This window comes from Gymnoscopelus microlampas (assembly GCF_963454915.1).
Source record: "Gymnoscopelus microlampas genome assembly, chromosome: 1".
Lineage (NCBI taxonomy): Eukaryota > Metazoa > Chordata > Actinopteri > Myctophiformes > Myctophidae > Gymnoscopelus > Gymnoscopelus microlampas.
This window is the reverse complement of record NC_139962.1, coordinates 36,908,812-36,924,378: the sequence shown is the minus strand read 5'-3', so window position 1 is coordinate 36,924,378 and position 15,567 is coordinate 36,908,812. Positions and strand designations below refer to the sequence as shown.

The 15,567-nt window shown below is 42.0% G+C and overlaps 1 protein-coding gene across 1 annotated transcript; it reads right to left on the bottom strand.

Annotated features, from left to right (window-relative positions):
* Nucleotides 1–7,435: 7,435 nt before the first annotated feature.
* dhcr7 (7-dehydrocholesterol reductase) lies at nucleotides 7,436–14,677 on the bottom strand. Its single transcript, XM_084053331.1, has 8 exons — nucleotides 14,603–14,677; nucleotides 13,295–13,401; nucleotides 12,220–12,442; nucleotides 11,910–12,000; nucleotides 11,195–11,408; nucleotides 9,689–9,893; nucleotides 9,236–9,367; nucleotides 7,436–8,796 (listed from the first exon to the last, which is right to left on the bottom strand). The coding sequence occupies exons 2-8, from the start codon at nucleotides 13,399–13,401 to the stop codon at nucleotides 8,332–8,334; spliced, it is 1,437 nt and encodes a 478-aa protein (XP_083909457.1). The 5' UTR covers nucleotides 14,603–14,677; the 3' UTR covers nucleotides 7,436–8,331.
* Nucleotides 14,678–15,567: the final 890 nt, after the last annotated feature.

Below are 15,567 nucleotides of genomic sequence, written 5' to 3'. Positions count from 1 at the left end.
ACAATGAAGGCCGAGTTTGAAGATGGGTGTGGTCCAAGCAAGGGCTTTGGAAGTAATGGGCCGTCGGACCGATGGGCTCAGAAAGCGAATAGTGTTCAGACCCCCCCTCCCCCATTGCTTTATGTTAGATATTGGTCTTCCTCAAGCTTCACCCAGCGTTCAAGGGGGTAACATCTCTATTTTGTCAGACATGACTTATGACCCCCCTCCATCATGGTCTCAATGTTGAACCCGCCCCACGCGTTAGTGTCTCTAGTTTCTTTCTTTATAAGCTCACAAAAGCTTGCTTTAAGTGTTGGGAAGAGCTAAGATCATTAATATTCTTTGCCACCACTATCCAACAAATATAATACAGTATATATAGTATAGAATACTGTGTGTGACGATGATTTGTTTTTATCTGGAACACAGTTATTTAAGTAGTATTTCCTTTAGCATTCCTTTACTGTAGAATTTGAAATGTATTGGATATGCTGTATATATGTTTTTGACAAGCCATGCGTAATCGAATTTCCATTCCTGCTTTGGATTGTGTTTTTAATCTTGAGTGCAGAGACCCTTATCAGAATTTAACGCCCAGCCCCAGAATACTGATGTTGGGTGAGGTCTGAGGAGGCCCGAAAAAGCCGGGTAGGGGATGTCCTTGGTATCGGGGTGGCCGGGGGGGGTGGGGGTGGCCGGGGGGGGGGGGGGGGGGGGGGGGGGGGGTGGCAGTCCAGCTTTGTCCCTGAACTCGAGTGCTGGCTAAAATCCATGTAAAACTACCGCCTGGACAACTGGCCGTCACTCGACCACTCACACACACACACACACACACACACACACACACACACACACACACACACACACACACACACACACACACACAGGGTTCAAATCTCATAACCACAAGCACGTCCAGCCGTCTCCACAGCAACCAAACATGTCAAACAAATCCCCTCCCAGTAGTCGAAACTCCCCACCTGTTTCTTATATCTGAATTTGTACAGTATGTGTGCATGCATACGCATGCATGCGCATGTGTTCGGAGGCTACGTCTCCGTTTAGTGAAAGAGCTTGCTCACCCACTCTTCTCCTAGTTGCATTCGTGAGTGAACTTATCACTGCCTCTGATCGATGGCTCATCAATATTCATATACTGTAGTTGCTGTCAGGTAGAAACCTTGTATCTCCATATTTCAACTTTTTATTTATGTTTTGTAAATGAATACCCTATTTCGTCATACAAGCTATTTTCACTGTAGCTATTTAAAACATTTTTTAAAATAATAATATAAATACTTAACCAATGAAAAGTGTTAACAAGCAGTTTTGAATAAACAATCCCAACATTGGATCCATTGGAACTCAGCTTATTTTTTCCATTTTATGAAACGTAACAGTTTTGGACATACAAGGTTTCCACACAACAGCGACCATATTAAAACTACTACCACCAGAGCCTGTCAGTGCTGCTAAAATGAGTTCAATCTTGCCAATCGATAGCAAAGCCCAATTTTTCCATAGATTCCGACTTTCAGTCTTGCTGGAGTCAGATGGAGTCAGCTCTTTGACTTCAACATTCAAAATGGAAGTAAATTGGCCGGTATGCTGACAGAGCTGCCACCGGCCTGGGTGATGATGTGTGAAGACAGTGCATCCACTTTCCACAAGCCTTGTGAATGTGACATCTAGCTATAGTGCAAAATGTTTTGCTATTCTGGAACACTCTTAAATGTAAGAGTTGTATGACTCATGAGTTCATTGTACTTCTTGTCTCGCAAAATCATTAACAACTTTGAGTTTTTAAGGCAGTTTTTATCTGAGAAGACAGGATGCTGGGGTAACAATGTACCACAGAAGTGTCTGGTAAGAATCAAACTGATGACATTGCAATTATGTGATCGATGCACTATCCGGTCAGCTATCAGCACACCCCACATAATACCTTTCAATTCTTAATTAATTCTAAACAGGAACAAAACTGAGCTCAAGGCTTCTTCATCGCCACTATACGGCCTATGCTCGGAAGAACAGACTGGTTGGCTTGTCCTAGTGGTTCCCAAACTCTTTCATTTGAAGGACCCCCATACTTCTGAGAGTGTACAAATGGTTCCATTTGTGCACTCTCCGAATTACAGACCTGTAAGGGTCCATTTGGAACCCCATCAAGGAAGCCTAATGGTCCCAGGTCCCTGCTTTGAGAACCACGTGCTTTTTAGACAAAAAGAAACATTTAAGACAAAATGCGTACTCTTGGTCTGCAGCTATGGACTTCAAGATGGTGTGTTGTTGAATTGACGAGAACCAGGGAGCCTTACCAGGATTTGGACTTCAAAGGCATTTTAACAGGCAGATCTTTACTCAATAACTTTCACTTGAACAGAGATGGTGAGATGGTTAAAGTGAAACCCAGACCCTGGCCTCCAGTGTCACCCTGGTTGCTCTCTTTTTGTTTAGTCTACCGATTGGTCTGGCTGTCCATCACCTGATAGGAGAGGGTCATGTTAGAGGTCAAAGTTGAAAGACGGAGAGACCATGGGAGGGTGACTTGGATGACTCTTTTTAAACAGATGTTTCACAAGAGAGAGGAGGAAATATAATAATAATAATGTTTATTGTCCCCAAGGGGAAAATTGTCTTCACAGGTCTGTTCACAACAAAAAACAACATAACAACATGACAACAAAAACAACATATCACAAGACAAAGACATGAGGTCCGCACTGTACACGGAAAACCCTCCTATGGACGGGGCAGTTGGTTTAATGCCGCGATGGCTGAGGGGACAAAACTCCTGCTAAAACGAACCTTTTTCCACTTTAAGGTTCTGTATCTCCGACCAGATGGCATGAGGTCAAAGTAGCGATACAGGGGATGATCAGTGGCATTTGTTATTGACAGTGCTAAGCGTGTGATGGCCTTATTATATCAGCAAGTGTGGGTATGGGAAGTCCGATGATATGGACAAATCTATTGGGAAAAAAGTAGTTAAAATATGACCACTGTAAAACAAAAAATTGCAATAATTATGTTCTATATACTGTAACATGATGGCTCAAACAGTCATCTATCTCAATTGCTATTTATGTTATGTAACTATTAATACCTTCCTTCTCTGTAGTTCAATAGGTATCTTTGGGACTACAATTCCCTTATGACTTTTGATTATATGATTGACACAGATGACACAGGTGCTCTTGCTTTGATAGTAAGCTTCTCACAGTCAAAATGGAAATAAATTGGCCAGTATGCTGGCAGAGCTGCCACTATCCTCGCCTGGCCTGGGTGTGTGAAGACAGTGCATCCACTTCCCACAAGCATAGTGAATGTGACATCTAGCTGGTGCAAGATGTTTTGCTATTCATGGATGCAACTCTCAAAGTATAGTTGTGTCACCCATGAGTCCATTTTACTTTTTGTTCCCCCAAATCAGTCATAACTTATAATCCTCTTTTCTTTTTCTTCTTTTTTTTATCGAGTGACCATTCTACAACAGCAGTCTTATATTGATGTATTAACTTCATTAACCTGTTTATGCCTTGAAGAAGATCTTTGACAGAAAACTTGCAATGACGGTATTTTGTACAGATCTGAGTATGTGTGCATACTCTTTCCGCAGTTTGCTTCATTTGACTGTGAAAATATAATAATAATATAAACAAATATCCTGTATAATAGTTTGACAATTAACCACAATCAATCACTCCATTTTACCCAACTGCCAAAGCGATAATTGGGTTTGCAGTACTTGTGCATGGAATGCTGTAGAGGCCTGCTGTGTTTATGGCACATGTGAATTGTCAGTGTTCGAGGCTTGCTGAGGTATCAAGAAACCCCATACTTTGCAAAGCCCCCCCCCCACCCCCCCCCCCCCCGCTTCCAAAATCCCAATAAAAAATAATTTGGCCTCTCGGGAAATTAACCCAGGTTTTTGCTGAGGACTGGACCGAGCTCCACATATCCCATTGGCTTCTGTATATCTAATTTTAACCCGATTCTCCCTCAACTTTTCTCACTCTGTCTGTTTGTTGTTGCTGGACCCCAGTGTGTATGGCGGTCCCTGTCACTGCCAAGTGCCAACACCCAGACAGTTGGTTGCATGCCTTCAGTGATACACAGGAGGTCCACGCTGTCGCTTTCCCCTCCTTGCTGAACGGACAACCCGACTGACCAGTACGGGTTGCTAGCACAGCGACAATATCAGAACATGATCCCCCACCAGCTTCTCTTCTGAGAACACTGCCAATAGGCCGTGTGAATTCTTGTTTCCCCAAAGGTGGCTTCCATTTCCACCCAAAGGTGGCTTCCATAGAAGTTCAGTTTCATATAATTCACTTAATTCGCACAGCATCAGTTTAAACCGGAAAAAGTCATATGTGTCTCCGAATTGAATCTGCTGCTGCACCAATCAAGCAAAGCTAATAGATGTTATGGGAAAATACCACTTCTGGGAGTAATAGTTAGAACAGAGTCTATTGTGTTCATTGGAGAGACCAAAATGTAACTGGGATGATGCACACAGCCCTTTCTTTCTTTCTTTCTTTCTTTCTTTCTTTCTTTCTTTCTTTCTTTCTGAAAGAGCAAAACCACTAGCCCACTAACTTTCCTCCATTCCAGATGAATGTTCTTCCTCTATGGTCATTATACTGTACACAACAGAAATTCCTATGATGAGAGCTTGATCCCGACTCACAAATCCAATAGTCATGCTTTTAACGTCTTTGCAGATGCCCTTCCTCGCTTTCTTCACATGCCCTTCTTCTCTTTCTCGTGAAGAGCCATTTGTCAACTGTGTTATGAACGATCCTCGCTGTCAAGCCGTGCAGATCCTTTCCCGCGCCTCAATTTCACAGATCCTTTTGAAAAGCGATTAATAACCTGAAAAAAAGACAGAAGGGTAATTTGGTTCCATGTAATGCAACGTAATGAATTTGCTGTACATTGCATTAGCTTTGAATGAAGGCACAGGGGAAATCGATGGGTCTACCATTATCGTAACTGATTTACATCCATTACCTATATCATCACGGTGGTAGGAGACTTGTCATCAGTGAGGTGCAGGTTACAGGCCACTGCTTACTTGGCATACTTGGATGCCTGGAACAATGGACATCTCACACAGCAATAGGCTCTGTGCATCTGTGCAAGTGTTTTTCTGCTGCTGAGCCAATCAAACACAGCAATGGGAAAATAAACTGGAACAGGAAATGGGTATGCCACCTCTAGCCTATTGGCTACTTATCACAATACCATCAGGTCTATTTGTCACATCACAAGTTTACAGATGTAAAGAAGTGGCTTAAATTAGTGTCCATACAAGCTACCTACAAATTGCAGCTACATAAGTTGATAATAAGAATAGGGAAAAGAAGAAAATATCAAAACAACTTAGAAGCAGATGTCAAATATGTAGCCTATGACAAGTGTGGGAATGGAGTATTCACAGTCATATAAAGTGATAGTGCCAGTGTAACAGCAATGAAGTGTATTCACAGTAGTGACAGTGCCAATGTAGGGGCCTGTATCGCCATGACTGACATGGTGACAGGGCCTGTTCAGCAGCCTGACAGCCTGTCTGTTCGTTCGGCATTTGATGCTGTTCTATATCGCCTGCCTGACAGTAGAATCGTGCAGGATGTGGCTGGATGGTGGGTGTCTTTGATGATCTGCTTAGCCTTGCACAACCTTGACAACCAGTTCCCAAACCAGGCGGTGATACAGCTCATCATCAGGATGCTTTCGATAGTGCTGTTGTAGGATGCCACTTCAGCCTTGAGGCAGCACAGACGTTGTTGAGCCCTTTTCACCATGTGCATGGTGTGGCCCATGTGTGGCCCTTGGAGATGTGAGTATAAGGAACTTGAGGTCACTGACCCTCTCTACTTCGATGCCATCAATGTTGTTGGGGGCGATGTTGTCTGGACATTGTGTGAGCACAGTCTTATCAGCAAAACCCTTTCGGGACCTTCAGGTTTGTGCACGACCAATAGCTCTTTTGAAAGCTATGTGCACATTCATGTTTCCATGAAGAAACTTTTTGATTTCATTTCGGTGAAGCATGACCGTCAGGCAAAACAATCAAAGTGAGTGTTACCTTGGTCGTGCAGACACAAACGTTGCTGTTTACATTTGTGCTCCCAAGAGGAAGACTAGGCCTATTGATTTTGGTGACACCGTGACCTGTCCTCTAGCGCCACCATCAGTCTAAACATGTTATTTTGATGTACTGGATCTCTTACAGACAGAATTTGCTGTGCTATGCACATTTGTGCTCCCAAGAAAAGTATTGATTTTGCTGACCCCTAGACATGGTAGCCTACAAATGTCATAAAAAGTAAGGACATAAATTGTGTCACTGTCACTGATGTTTAGCCTAATGGAGAAGTTGAGGGTTGGCCTTCTTAGTTTATGTTTAGAGTGTGTGTGTGTGTGTGTGTGTGTGTGTGTGTGTGTGTGTGTGTGTGTGTGTGTGTGCGCGCGTGTGCGTGCGTGTGTGTGTGTGTGTGTGCGCGCGTGTGCGTGCGTGCATGCATGTGTAATCAGGGAGGTGTTTTTTTTCATTGACCACATGTTCACCAATTTATCTTTTGTGTTGTATGTCATTGCTAACATTTACAAACATGCAACAGGCAGGACACTCAGGCTTCTTGCCACTCTCTTCTTGACCATTATGAATTTACTGTCACCTACTGCCCCCTGGTGATAGATCATTGCTACTGACATCACTATAGTTCAGAGATTGAGTCTACTGGTTATGTAAGATAATAAAAATATAACCATTTATTGGTTCCCCGGTGGGAAACTTGTGTGTCAGAGAATCAACACTAGAGGTACAAGTAAATGCAAAGACTTCAGTTATTCTTATGCACTACATTTTCTTCTTCCACAGGGTTATCCATCAAATTAATTTGGTAATAATATTGGTGTAATCTGTGAACTGGGAGAGGGAACTGTATACTGGCATAGAGATTACAGAAGATATGTGGGAGGATCTGGAACAAAATCAAAATATAATGTTGTGATATTGAAATACTGTAGCTGATTCAAATAATGTATGTTGTTCGATGGGTGCCTTATTGTATATGTTTTACTCCATCTCCATTTCTCTGATTGTGGTGTTGTGTTCCCTCTCTGTTGTGTGAATAATTGTAAATTCATTGAAATTCAGTGAAATCTTTTGTGGCATTTCTGCTTTAGCTAACAGATTAAGGAAGATTGGAATGATGGGATGGAGAGAGGCAAGGCGAGGACATGACATATAGACCATGAGCGAGACTTATATCCCAGTTTCTTATACTAAACTATGTTGATTGGTCAATCATCTCAAAAAAATTGTCAATTGATCATGTAGGTTCACATCTATGTGAACATAGAAAAAACGACATTGATTTGAACTGGCTTCAAGGTTCATGAACAGCAACCAAACAATCTGATTTTCAACAACATGTCAGGTTTATTCTATCACTTCATCACAGATAGAAAGGCAGTGTTGGTGAATAGTAACTCTACTTACTGTATATGGCAAACAATGCTATTGTAGAAACATGTCTTACATTGTAATGTTTTTGTATTTCTTACTTCTGGGGAGGGAGGCAATGGGATATGAAAGACTAGTCTTGGCTCAAAGTGTTTCTATTGTTACTCTTTACTTGAGCCTGGACAAGGCTATGTAGTGTTTCAATCAAAACAGGTTTTGCTGAGAATATCTCCCTCCCCCTCTATCTAAAAACAAAACAAAACACAGCAGTAAGACCAGTAGAATAGTCAAAGCCTCCAGAGAAGCTACAAGTTAACATGAATAAAATGTATGCTGTACAGACAGCCTGCCTGTACAGAAGTGCCAAGACACACATAGAGGAATGTATACAAATACAGTAGTGTATCAAATGCAGTATCAAAATCATAGTAGCATAGTGCTCACACACACACACACACACACACACACACACACACACACACACACACACACACACACACACACACACACACACACACACACACACACACACACACACACCTTGTACCTTTCCAATCATTCATCATTCTACATCAGCGGTTCCCAAACTCTTCTGAATCAGGGCCCACTTGAAAATCTTGAAAGCGTTCGTAGCCCACCCATCTGACCTCAACTGGTCAGATGGGTGGGCCGCGTGCATTTTCAGAGCATGTTTATTTTAATGATGAATCAATAGATTGTGTTCCGGCTTGGATCAATGGATCTAACGTAGTACACTTGAAGTTCTTATTTATTGGTATCACTATGAAAACACATTTTCTTCTAGGTATTAAAGAAAATTATTATTTCGGGGCCCACTTCTAATACCCTCACTCTCCCCCTGCTGTGTCTCTTTAGAACAACCCAGGGATGAGTCGGTAGGGCACAGTGTCGGTGTACCGCTTCCAGTCTTGGCCGTACTTGCTTCCGCAGCGGTGCTCGTCTCGCACACACCGGTGCACCAGCAGGATGGTCATGTAAATGATGTAGAAGTACGGAAGCACATGGCCAAAGCCGCAGGCGGCGCAGTACGCCAGCGAGCCCATCAGGTCGCCTGTGTAGTTCAAGTGGCGTGCCACGCCCCAGAAGCCTGAGGTAAGTAGCTTGCTGTGGTGGATCCCGCCGTCTGCGGAGCCGTACGAGCACTCAATGTAGGTGGGCTTACGGCCCCAGATGTTGCAGGTGCCTTCCGTGCGGCGGAACACATCCTTCTGGTGGTTGGTGGAGCGGAAGACATAGTAGCCCACCAGGCCCAGGGTTAGGACGGCCAGCGCATGGGGCGTGGAGAGCTCTACGGGGTGATAGACCAGGTACAGGCCCTGCAGAGCGTCAGAGAAAATAGAGCGATAGATGGAAGCAAATGGAGACAAGAGGACAGAAACAAGGAGATGAGAGCTAGACACAGAAAAGAACAAAGTGAGTCCAAGTTACAATAATGGTTATTTTAAAGCTCCAACATGTTTTTTTTTCTCCTACAGACAGTCATCTTTACCATGGTTGGAGACAATCTCCATATACAGCTTACATATGCATTTTTGACCGGCTAGGTCAAAAGCAGGGAACTCTATCTGGCTAAGGTAGATGTGTCGAGTAAAAGACAGATTCTAACATCTCTTTAAGTTTACTGTAAAAAAAGTAGTATACAAGATTAGGTCATGGCACGAGTGCCAATGGCTGCTACACCGGCTTGTTTGTAGTCCAAGAAAATCAGTTGCACTTATTGCTCGGGGGAGCGGGTCGCCAAAAATAACCTTTTACCTGTAGTGTGTAGAGGTAGGGTAGCCAGACACAATCTCCCCAACCCAGGTACCATCCAAAGTGGTCATGGCAGATGTCGATGGTCTTCAGGTACCATGCCTCATTCCAGAAGAAGTCCAACACATAGATGGCCTACGCACACAGTTAATACATGATTACTGAATGTTTATTACACACAGCTTATTTGCATTAGGACATTTGCATTACAATACTAATGTACTCCACATTACTCTGAGAACATCTGAACTGCATAAGTTGTCCAAAATGTATATATTCATCTATTTGATGCAATATATTTATCTATTTGATGCAATATATTTATCCATTTGACGCAATACCATTCCTTGCAAATAAAAGCTCCTTACAAGGAAAATAGCCTTAAAGTATCATCCTCTCCACCCATGTTTTGTCTCCTTCTTCTAACCCCTGCTCATGTCTCTCTGCCCTCCCCACCTGCAATACGTTGACCAGTATCATGGAGTTGGTGACGTGTCCGTAGAGCTCCTGTTGCTTGGCCATGTAAGACAGGTTGATGAGAGTCCACGCCACAATGCCTGGCCGGCCGTTGAAGAACAGCTTGAAGTCGAACCACTTGCCAATGCGTGGGTTGAACTCAATGCCCATCATGTAGTTGTAGAACACATTCCCTGTGAACTTGCTGGAACAGAAAAGACAGTTAAATGTAGGGGAATGTTTGAATGTAATGAAGAGGGCAGTGATTTATTATTGCAGGCCACAGTGCATAGAGATGTATTATTTGAATCACCTAAATGAGTTACAGTACTTCAAGAAAATAAAATATGGCACATGAACAAACATTTGTAAAGAGAGAGAGAGAGACAGTCAGATGGCCAGGTAATAATACTGTACATAAAATGTTAATATGGAAAACATAATGCTTCAAATACAGAGACAGGACAGGGCATTTACCATGTCCACCACCGTCATAAATAGAGCAGTGTGTATGGTATGCTTGTTTACATCATATAGGGCATCGCAGTTCCGCCCACTTCCTGGTGCCGGAAGTAAATACTCAATGCATTTTTCCCATTGACTTTTCCAAAAATATTTATATCAATTAATTTAAGCCTAGAATCAAGCCATCCAGGATCCTGGTGAATCATGACCATAAAACCTTTTTTTCTGTGATTTTTTTTATTTTATATTTAATGATATGATATACTATATTTAATAAATACCCTTTGTTTTGCCGTTTTCAAAAACGTTTTTTCACAGAATCAAACGTTTTATGGTCATGATTCACCAGGATCCTGGATAGCTTGATTCTAGGCTTAAATTAATTGATATAAATATTTTTGGAAAAGTCAATGGGAAAAATTCATTGAGTATTTACTTCCGGCACCAGGAAGTGGGCGGGAACTGCGATGCCCTATACTGTATGCCGAGCAGACTCAATTGTTTGTGAGTGTTCATTCACATAGCTAACCGCATCTAATGGCTAATGTCATTTTCTACCTAGCCTGGGCAGCGTTCCTTTTTGGGTATATGATCCGGTCGGGAGCGGACCGGATCGCGACAAACCGTAAAGACGTCTCACCCCAAAATAGGTCCGTCCTATAAAATCCTTGATGCGGCGTAGTTTAGCTTATTTTTTAAATATAAATGTGAGTGTACTTTCCGGAGACTATTTAGCGTCTGTATTATCCGTATTATCCCACGGGGAAATTCTATTCCATTTACATAGGATTTGGGGAACCAAAACAAAGCGGCACCGCAAAACCGGATCGCGACAATCCAGAAAGAGGATTATTTTTTTTTCAGTAGGCGTGGCCTAGACCGGATCATATGGGTCTTTAGTAACGCATACCAGGCTTTCCTCCGAGGTGGAAAGATTGGTGACGCAAGGTTATTTTCTACCAGCGATGTACAATGGATTATAGGCCAAATTAGGCTTTAGCACAAATGTTCTCATTTTTGCATGTGGGCATCAGTCCTTACCAGTCCTCAGCATTGGTGGGGAAGAGGTGAGCCTTTATGAAGGCAAAGGTGGAGACAGCATAGCCCAGAATGTTGGTGCACCACATCAAGGGGATCCAGTTGTCCACAATGATAGTGGGAGAGAACCACTGGAAGTACTGTGCGTTGGCCACCCACAGGGCATGGGTGATCAGCCAGCATTGGAGGCCATTGATCTCATACTTGTTAACCAGACCTAAGGTATTGATGGAAAGTAGATGCCAATGTTTGGTTTTGTTCATTCACACATATACATACAGTACATACATACATACATACTGTACCAACTTGCAAATAAACTTGAAGGAGGCCACACGCCCAAAAGAGGCATACCCCCCAACAATGTTACAAGCAGCCAAGCAAACGGCCCTTTCCAAACAGGTGCGCATTCCAAACAGACACATGCTCCGAATTGGCCATGCCCTTAACAGGCACTGCACTAGTCTAATTATTTTATGTGTTATATTTTTTTCAACAACAATCCTGAGGTGAAAATGCAAACAAGTGAAGAAGCATGCATTGGTTCAGGAGCCTCTACAATACCTATTTTAAAATGTCAATTATAACATTTTCACTTACATGTTGAATTACAAGTATGACATATTGGACCATTTTCTTGTGTTTTTATTAAGGAGAATAAACAAAATGTGAAGAATAACAGTATGTGTGTGTGCGTGCTTGTGCATGTGTGTGTTACCTGCAGGAGTGCGAGCTCCGTCCTGAACTCCCCCAACATAGCCAGGGATGAACTTATGAGTGATGTCAGGTACACACATGTACAGGAAGACCTGAGGGACAAATAGAGCTTTCGTTCAGTTTCTGACAGATCCATGAACAGCATTTGTGCCATGTTTAGTGATGATTGGAGCAACAGTGTGCCTTTACACATACATATACACATACATATATATATATATATATATATATATATATATATATAAAATCTTGTTGTTATATATCCCTCCTCTCCTCTTCTCTCCAGGACATCCTCCCCTCCTGTTATTTACCTGGAAGGCCACCCAGATGGCATATATCTTGGCAGCAGTCCATGTAAACGAGGGTGACCGGGCCCAGATGGAGAGCAAAGTTGTCTCTCCCTGGTAAAGCTCCATCAGCGGCTGGCTGACAGAGCACTGGTACTGGTCACAGGCCATCACAAAGTAGAAGACGATGAAGGGAGCGAAGCAAAGCAGAGCAATTACAGCGCTCAGGGAAAACCAGTCCACCTCCCTGAAGATAAATAGGGAATACCATATAACAAATACTGAAACTGATGATAGAGCAAGGTAGACATATTCATAAACTGCAAAACAAAATAGCCTAAAATGTATTTGAAAGTAGACTTTAACAAATATATTTTAGAAAAATGTTGGCCGCTTAAAGTCTGTTTTTCCCATTACAGGAGTTTGGAGCTAACAGTTTTTGGCCATTTTTGTATAAAAAAGTATTGTTTTTGCTGAATGCATTGGATCACAGGAACAGCAATTCCCTTCCCTTGAGAATGTACTGCAAATCACATTTTCAATCTAACAATCTAAGTCTACATAGATGGACTGTCCCACTACCCGGCTTACAGTGACAGCCATAGGTTACCTGTGTTTAAAAAACATTGACCTGCCTATACAGTATATCTCTACCAGAGTCAGGGCAGTGGTCAATGGTCCTGTCTTGTGTGTCTTAGGGGTAAGTGAGTGAGATGAATCTTCAAAGATTATACCCGCACACTGCCACTTGCATGTTCAAGAGAAGTTTTATTAATGTAACAACGTTTCGGTCTCTAGTAGACCTAAGGAGTCCTTAGGGGAAAGTGAAAAATGACTCCCTAATAACACCATATAATTTAATGAACAGATTTTTACAGGTTATATTGTTCCATGATAAAGAAATATGTATTTTGATATGTTTAGAGTTTAGTTGGCTTCTAGCTTATAAAGAATCCCTCATGTTAAGTTCAAGTTTTGGGTCAGCCAAAATCAAGCTCTATTTTATGACTGGTTGAGGGAGGGGAATCTTTTGTTCTTGTCGAGTGCCTGGTACAGATGAGAACATGGTCCAAAGCGACCCATCACAATGTGAACTCACCATGCTCTCCCCCACTGGGCTACCTCCTCCTTCTCCTCAGATGCTGTTCCATTTGTACTGGGCTTGTTTCGCCTCCTAGAGGCCTCCATGGCCACTGCACCATTCATCTAGTGGAGGAAGAGATGTGTATTAAGCTTAAAAGAATGAATCACCTTATCCTTTGAGATATCATATTAATATGACTTACAGTATTATTACGTTATTATATAGTATTTACTGTGATTTTAAAATACTGAAAATGTACTTATGATCCACTAATGGAGGACTAACAGAGGTGCGTCTACAACCATACTTGTCATTACACAACATTTCAGAGCGTACTGACAAAAAGTCAGTGTGCTCCTTTACAAGCTATATTATCATGGCTAAATATAATGATAATAGCATAATAACTCATTTAAAACTGTAGATGTAGTGCCAAGAGTGAAACTGTCATGAAAGTAGGTGAAGCGGGTAATGAGGTAAATCAAAGTGCATCAGATGTCCTTGTGATAAACCTTATGTGGAGGCCAGTTAGGTGGAGGCCAGTTAGATAAAACAAATACCATATCCTTATACACCAAGTTGCATTGCAGAGGGAAAACACTATGCCCACCAGCCATCACTAGTTGAAAATAAACCAAACTCTTCACACAACCATCTTCTTTTGATGAAGTTCTATTCGATTAAAGCTACACCGTAAGCTCATAGATTTATATGACTTTGTGCTATGTACGAATGTGGTCTATCTAGCATAGTTGGCAGTGACCATTTGAACGGAATAAGGCCCATTTTATTCACTCAAAAAACAGACACACAGTCAAAGTAAATGTTATGTCAGCAGATACTGGAGTTGTGTTGTGGGGGAGTAGTAGACTAAAGGCAAGTCATTTATGTCACACATCATGCAATGATTGTCCTGCTTTTAATCTACCTTGCCCTGACTGATAAGAGATTTTTGCACACTATGCAATGTTTCAGTTTATGAAGAGATTTCGGTCTATCAGACCTTCATCAGAGCATAGTAGCATAATATGGACAGCCAGCTACCACAGATTGTTGAATAGACAGGGGGCAACATTGCATAACAAATACATATTTCTAGCTCATGGTACCTTAAGCAATACTTCTACAAGACTGTCTGCAAAACCACTTTTTCTAGAATAGGGTAAATAGGGCATAGGGCATCCTGGATGCCTATTGTTTCTATTGATACATTATGGACAGCATGCTGCATCACATAGATACTTTACAACATCAACCATAATGCTGATCTAGTTATAGAGACATCAATGCCTAGGAAGTGATGATTTACTATAGATAACTTACCACTGGAAGGCTGTTAGTCGGATCTCCTCTTCACTGCCAGATGCTGGAGATGATATAACGACCATGAAAATCGTCTCACTATCACACTGACCCCGCCCACAATAAGACTACGTAACAACGCACAGCCAATCGTGTCCCTGTAAGGCGGGGTTGAGAGGTCACCCTGTCCTCTGAGTGGTTGTCATGGAGTCTGTGAGGCGGGGTTGAGAAGTCACCCTGTCCTCTGATTGGTTACCGTGGACCTGGAACCACCAGCGCCTGATGAGCTAACGAATAAATAGTGTATAGACCCCTTAACAGACGACGTCATGCAGCCAGTATGCGCGCAACGAAACCCATTATATCAGGTCTCGTTAGGACGCGTCTCACTAGCCAACACACACAAGAGGGGGTTGGGGTGTGCTGAAACCAGTGCACCCCGAAACAGGTTGGGAATTGATTGCGTGAAACAATCACCTGTGCGTCCAGGCTCAATGTTAGTAAACAAATAATTGGTCTATAGGCTACTGTCATGATATATGATAGACACAAACCTACACCCCTCCTTTGGGAAATACACCTGCTGCATGCTTTATCATCCGTTTGCATTCATTGGTGCAGACATTTATTAGTCAATAATACAATATTGCTTAATACCAGATAGATGCTATACTGCTAATAATGGATTTGTCATAAGAGAAAAGTTGAACAGAATGCAGAGCTATGTAGACCTTGCCTAGTAGAACTGCGTTGCTATGGGAACAGCTTGAGGCTTGAGCTCTTGGGTCCAAGGTTTATTCCCTGTTAGATACTGATATTCACAAACACTGCTGAGATAAACTTTGACCCTTTGTGAAAAGGTCTATAATTATATGTAATAGTAATAATAATAATAATAATTATTATTATTATTATATTGATAACAATAATAACAATAACAATAATATATATTTTATTTTTTGCAAACTGTTAATAAAGTATTCAAT

What these genes read in the sequence shown, in the direction of transcription:
- dhcr7 (XM_084053331.1), bottom strand. Translation starts at nt 13,401, where the DNA reads ATGAATGGTGCAGTGGCCATGGAGGCCTCTAGGAGGCGAAACAAGCCC. An exon ending in CGGAGCTCGCACTCCTGCAG is followed by an intron (nt 11,409 to 11,909) that starts GTAACACACACA and finishes TCAATACCTTAG; the next exon opens with GTCTGGTTAACAAGTATGAG. An exon ending in TACTGGTCAACGTATTGCAG is followed by an intron (nt 9,368 to 9,688) that starts GTGGGGAGGGCA and finishes CTGTGTGCGTAG; the next exon opens with GCCATCTATGTGTTGGACTT.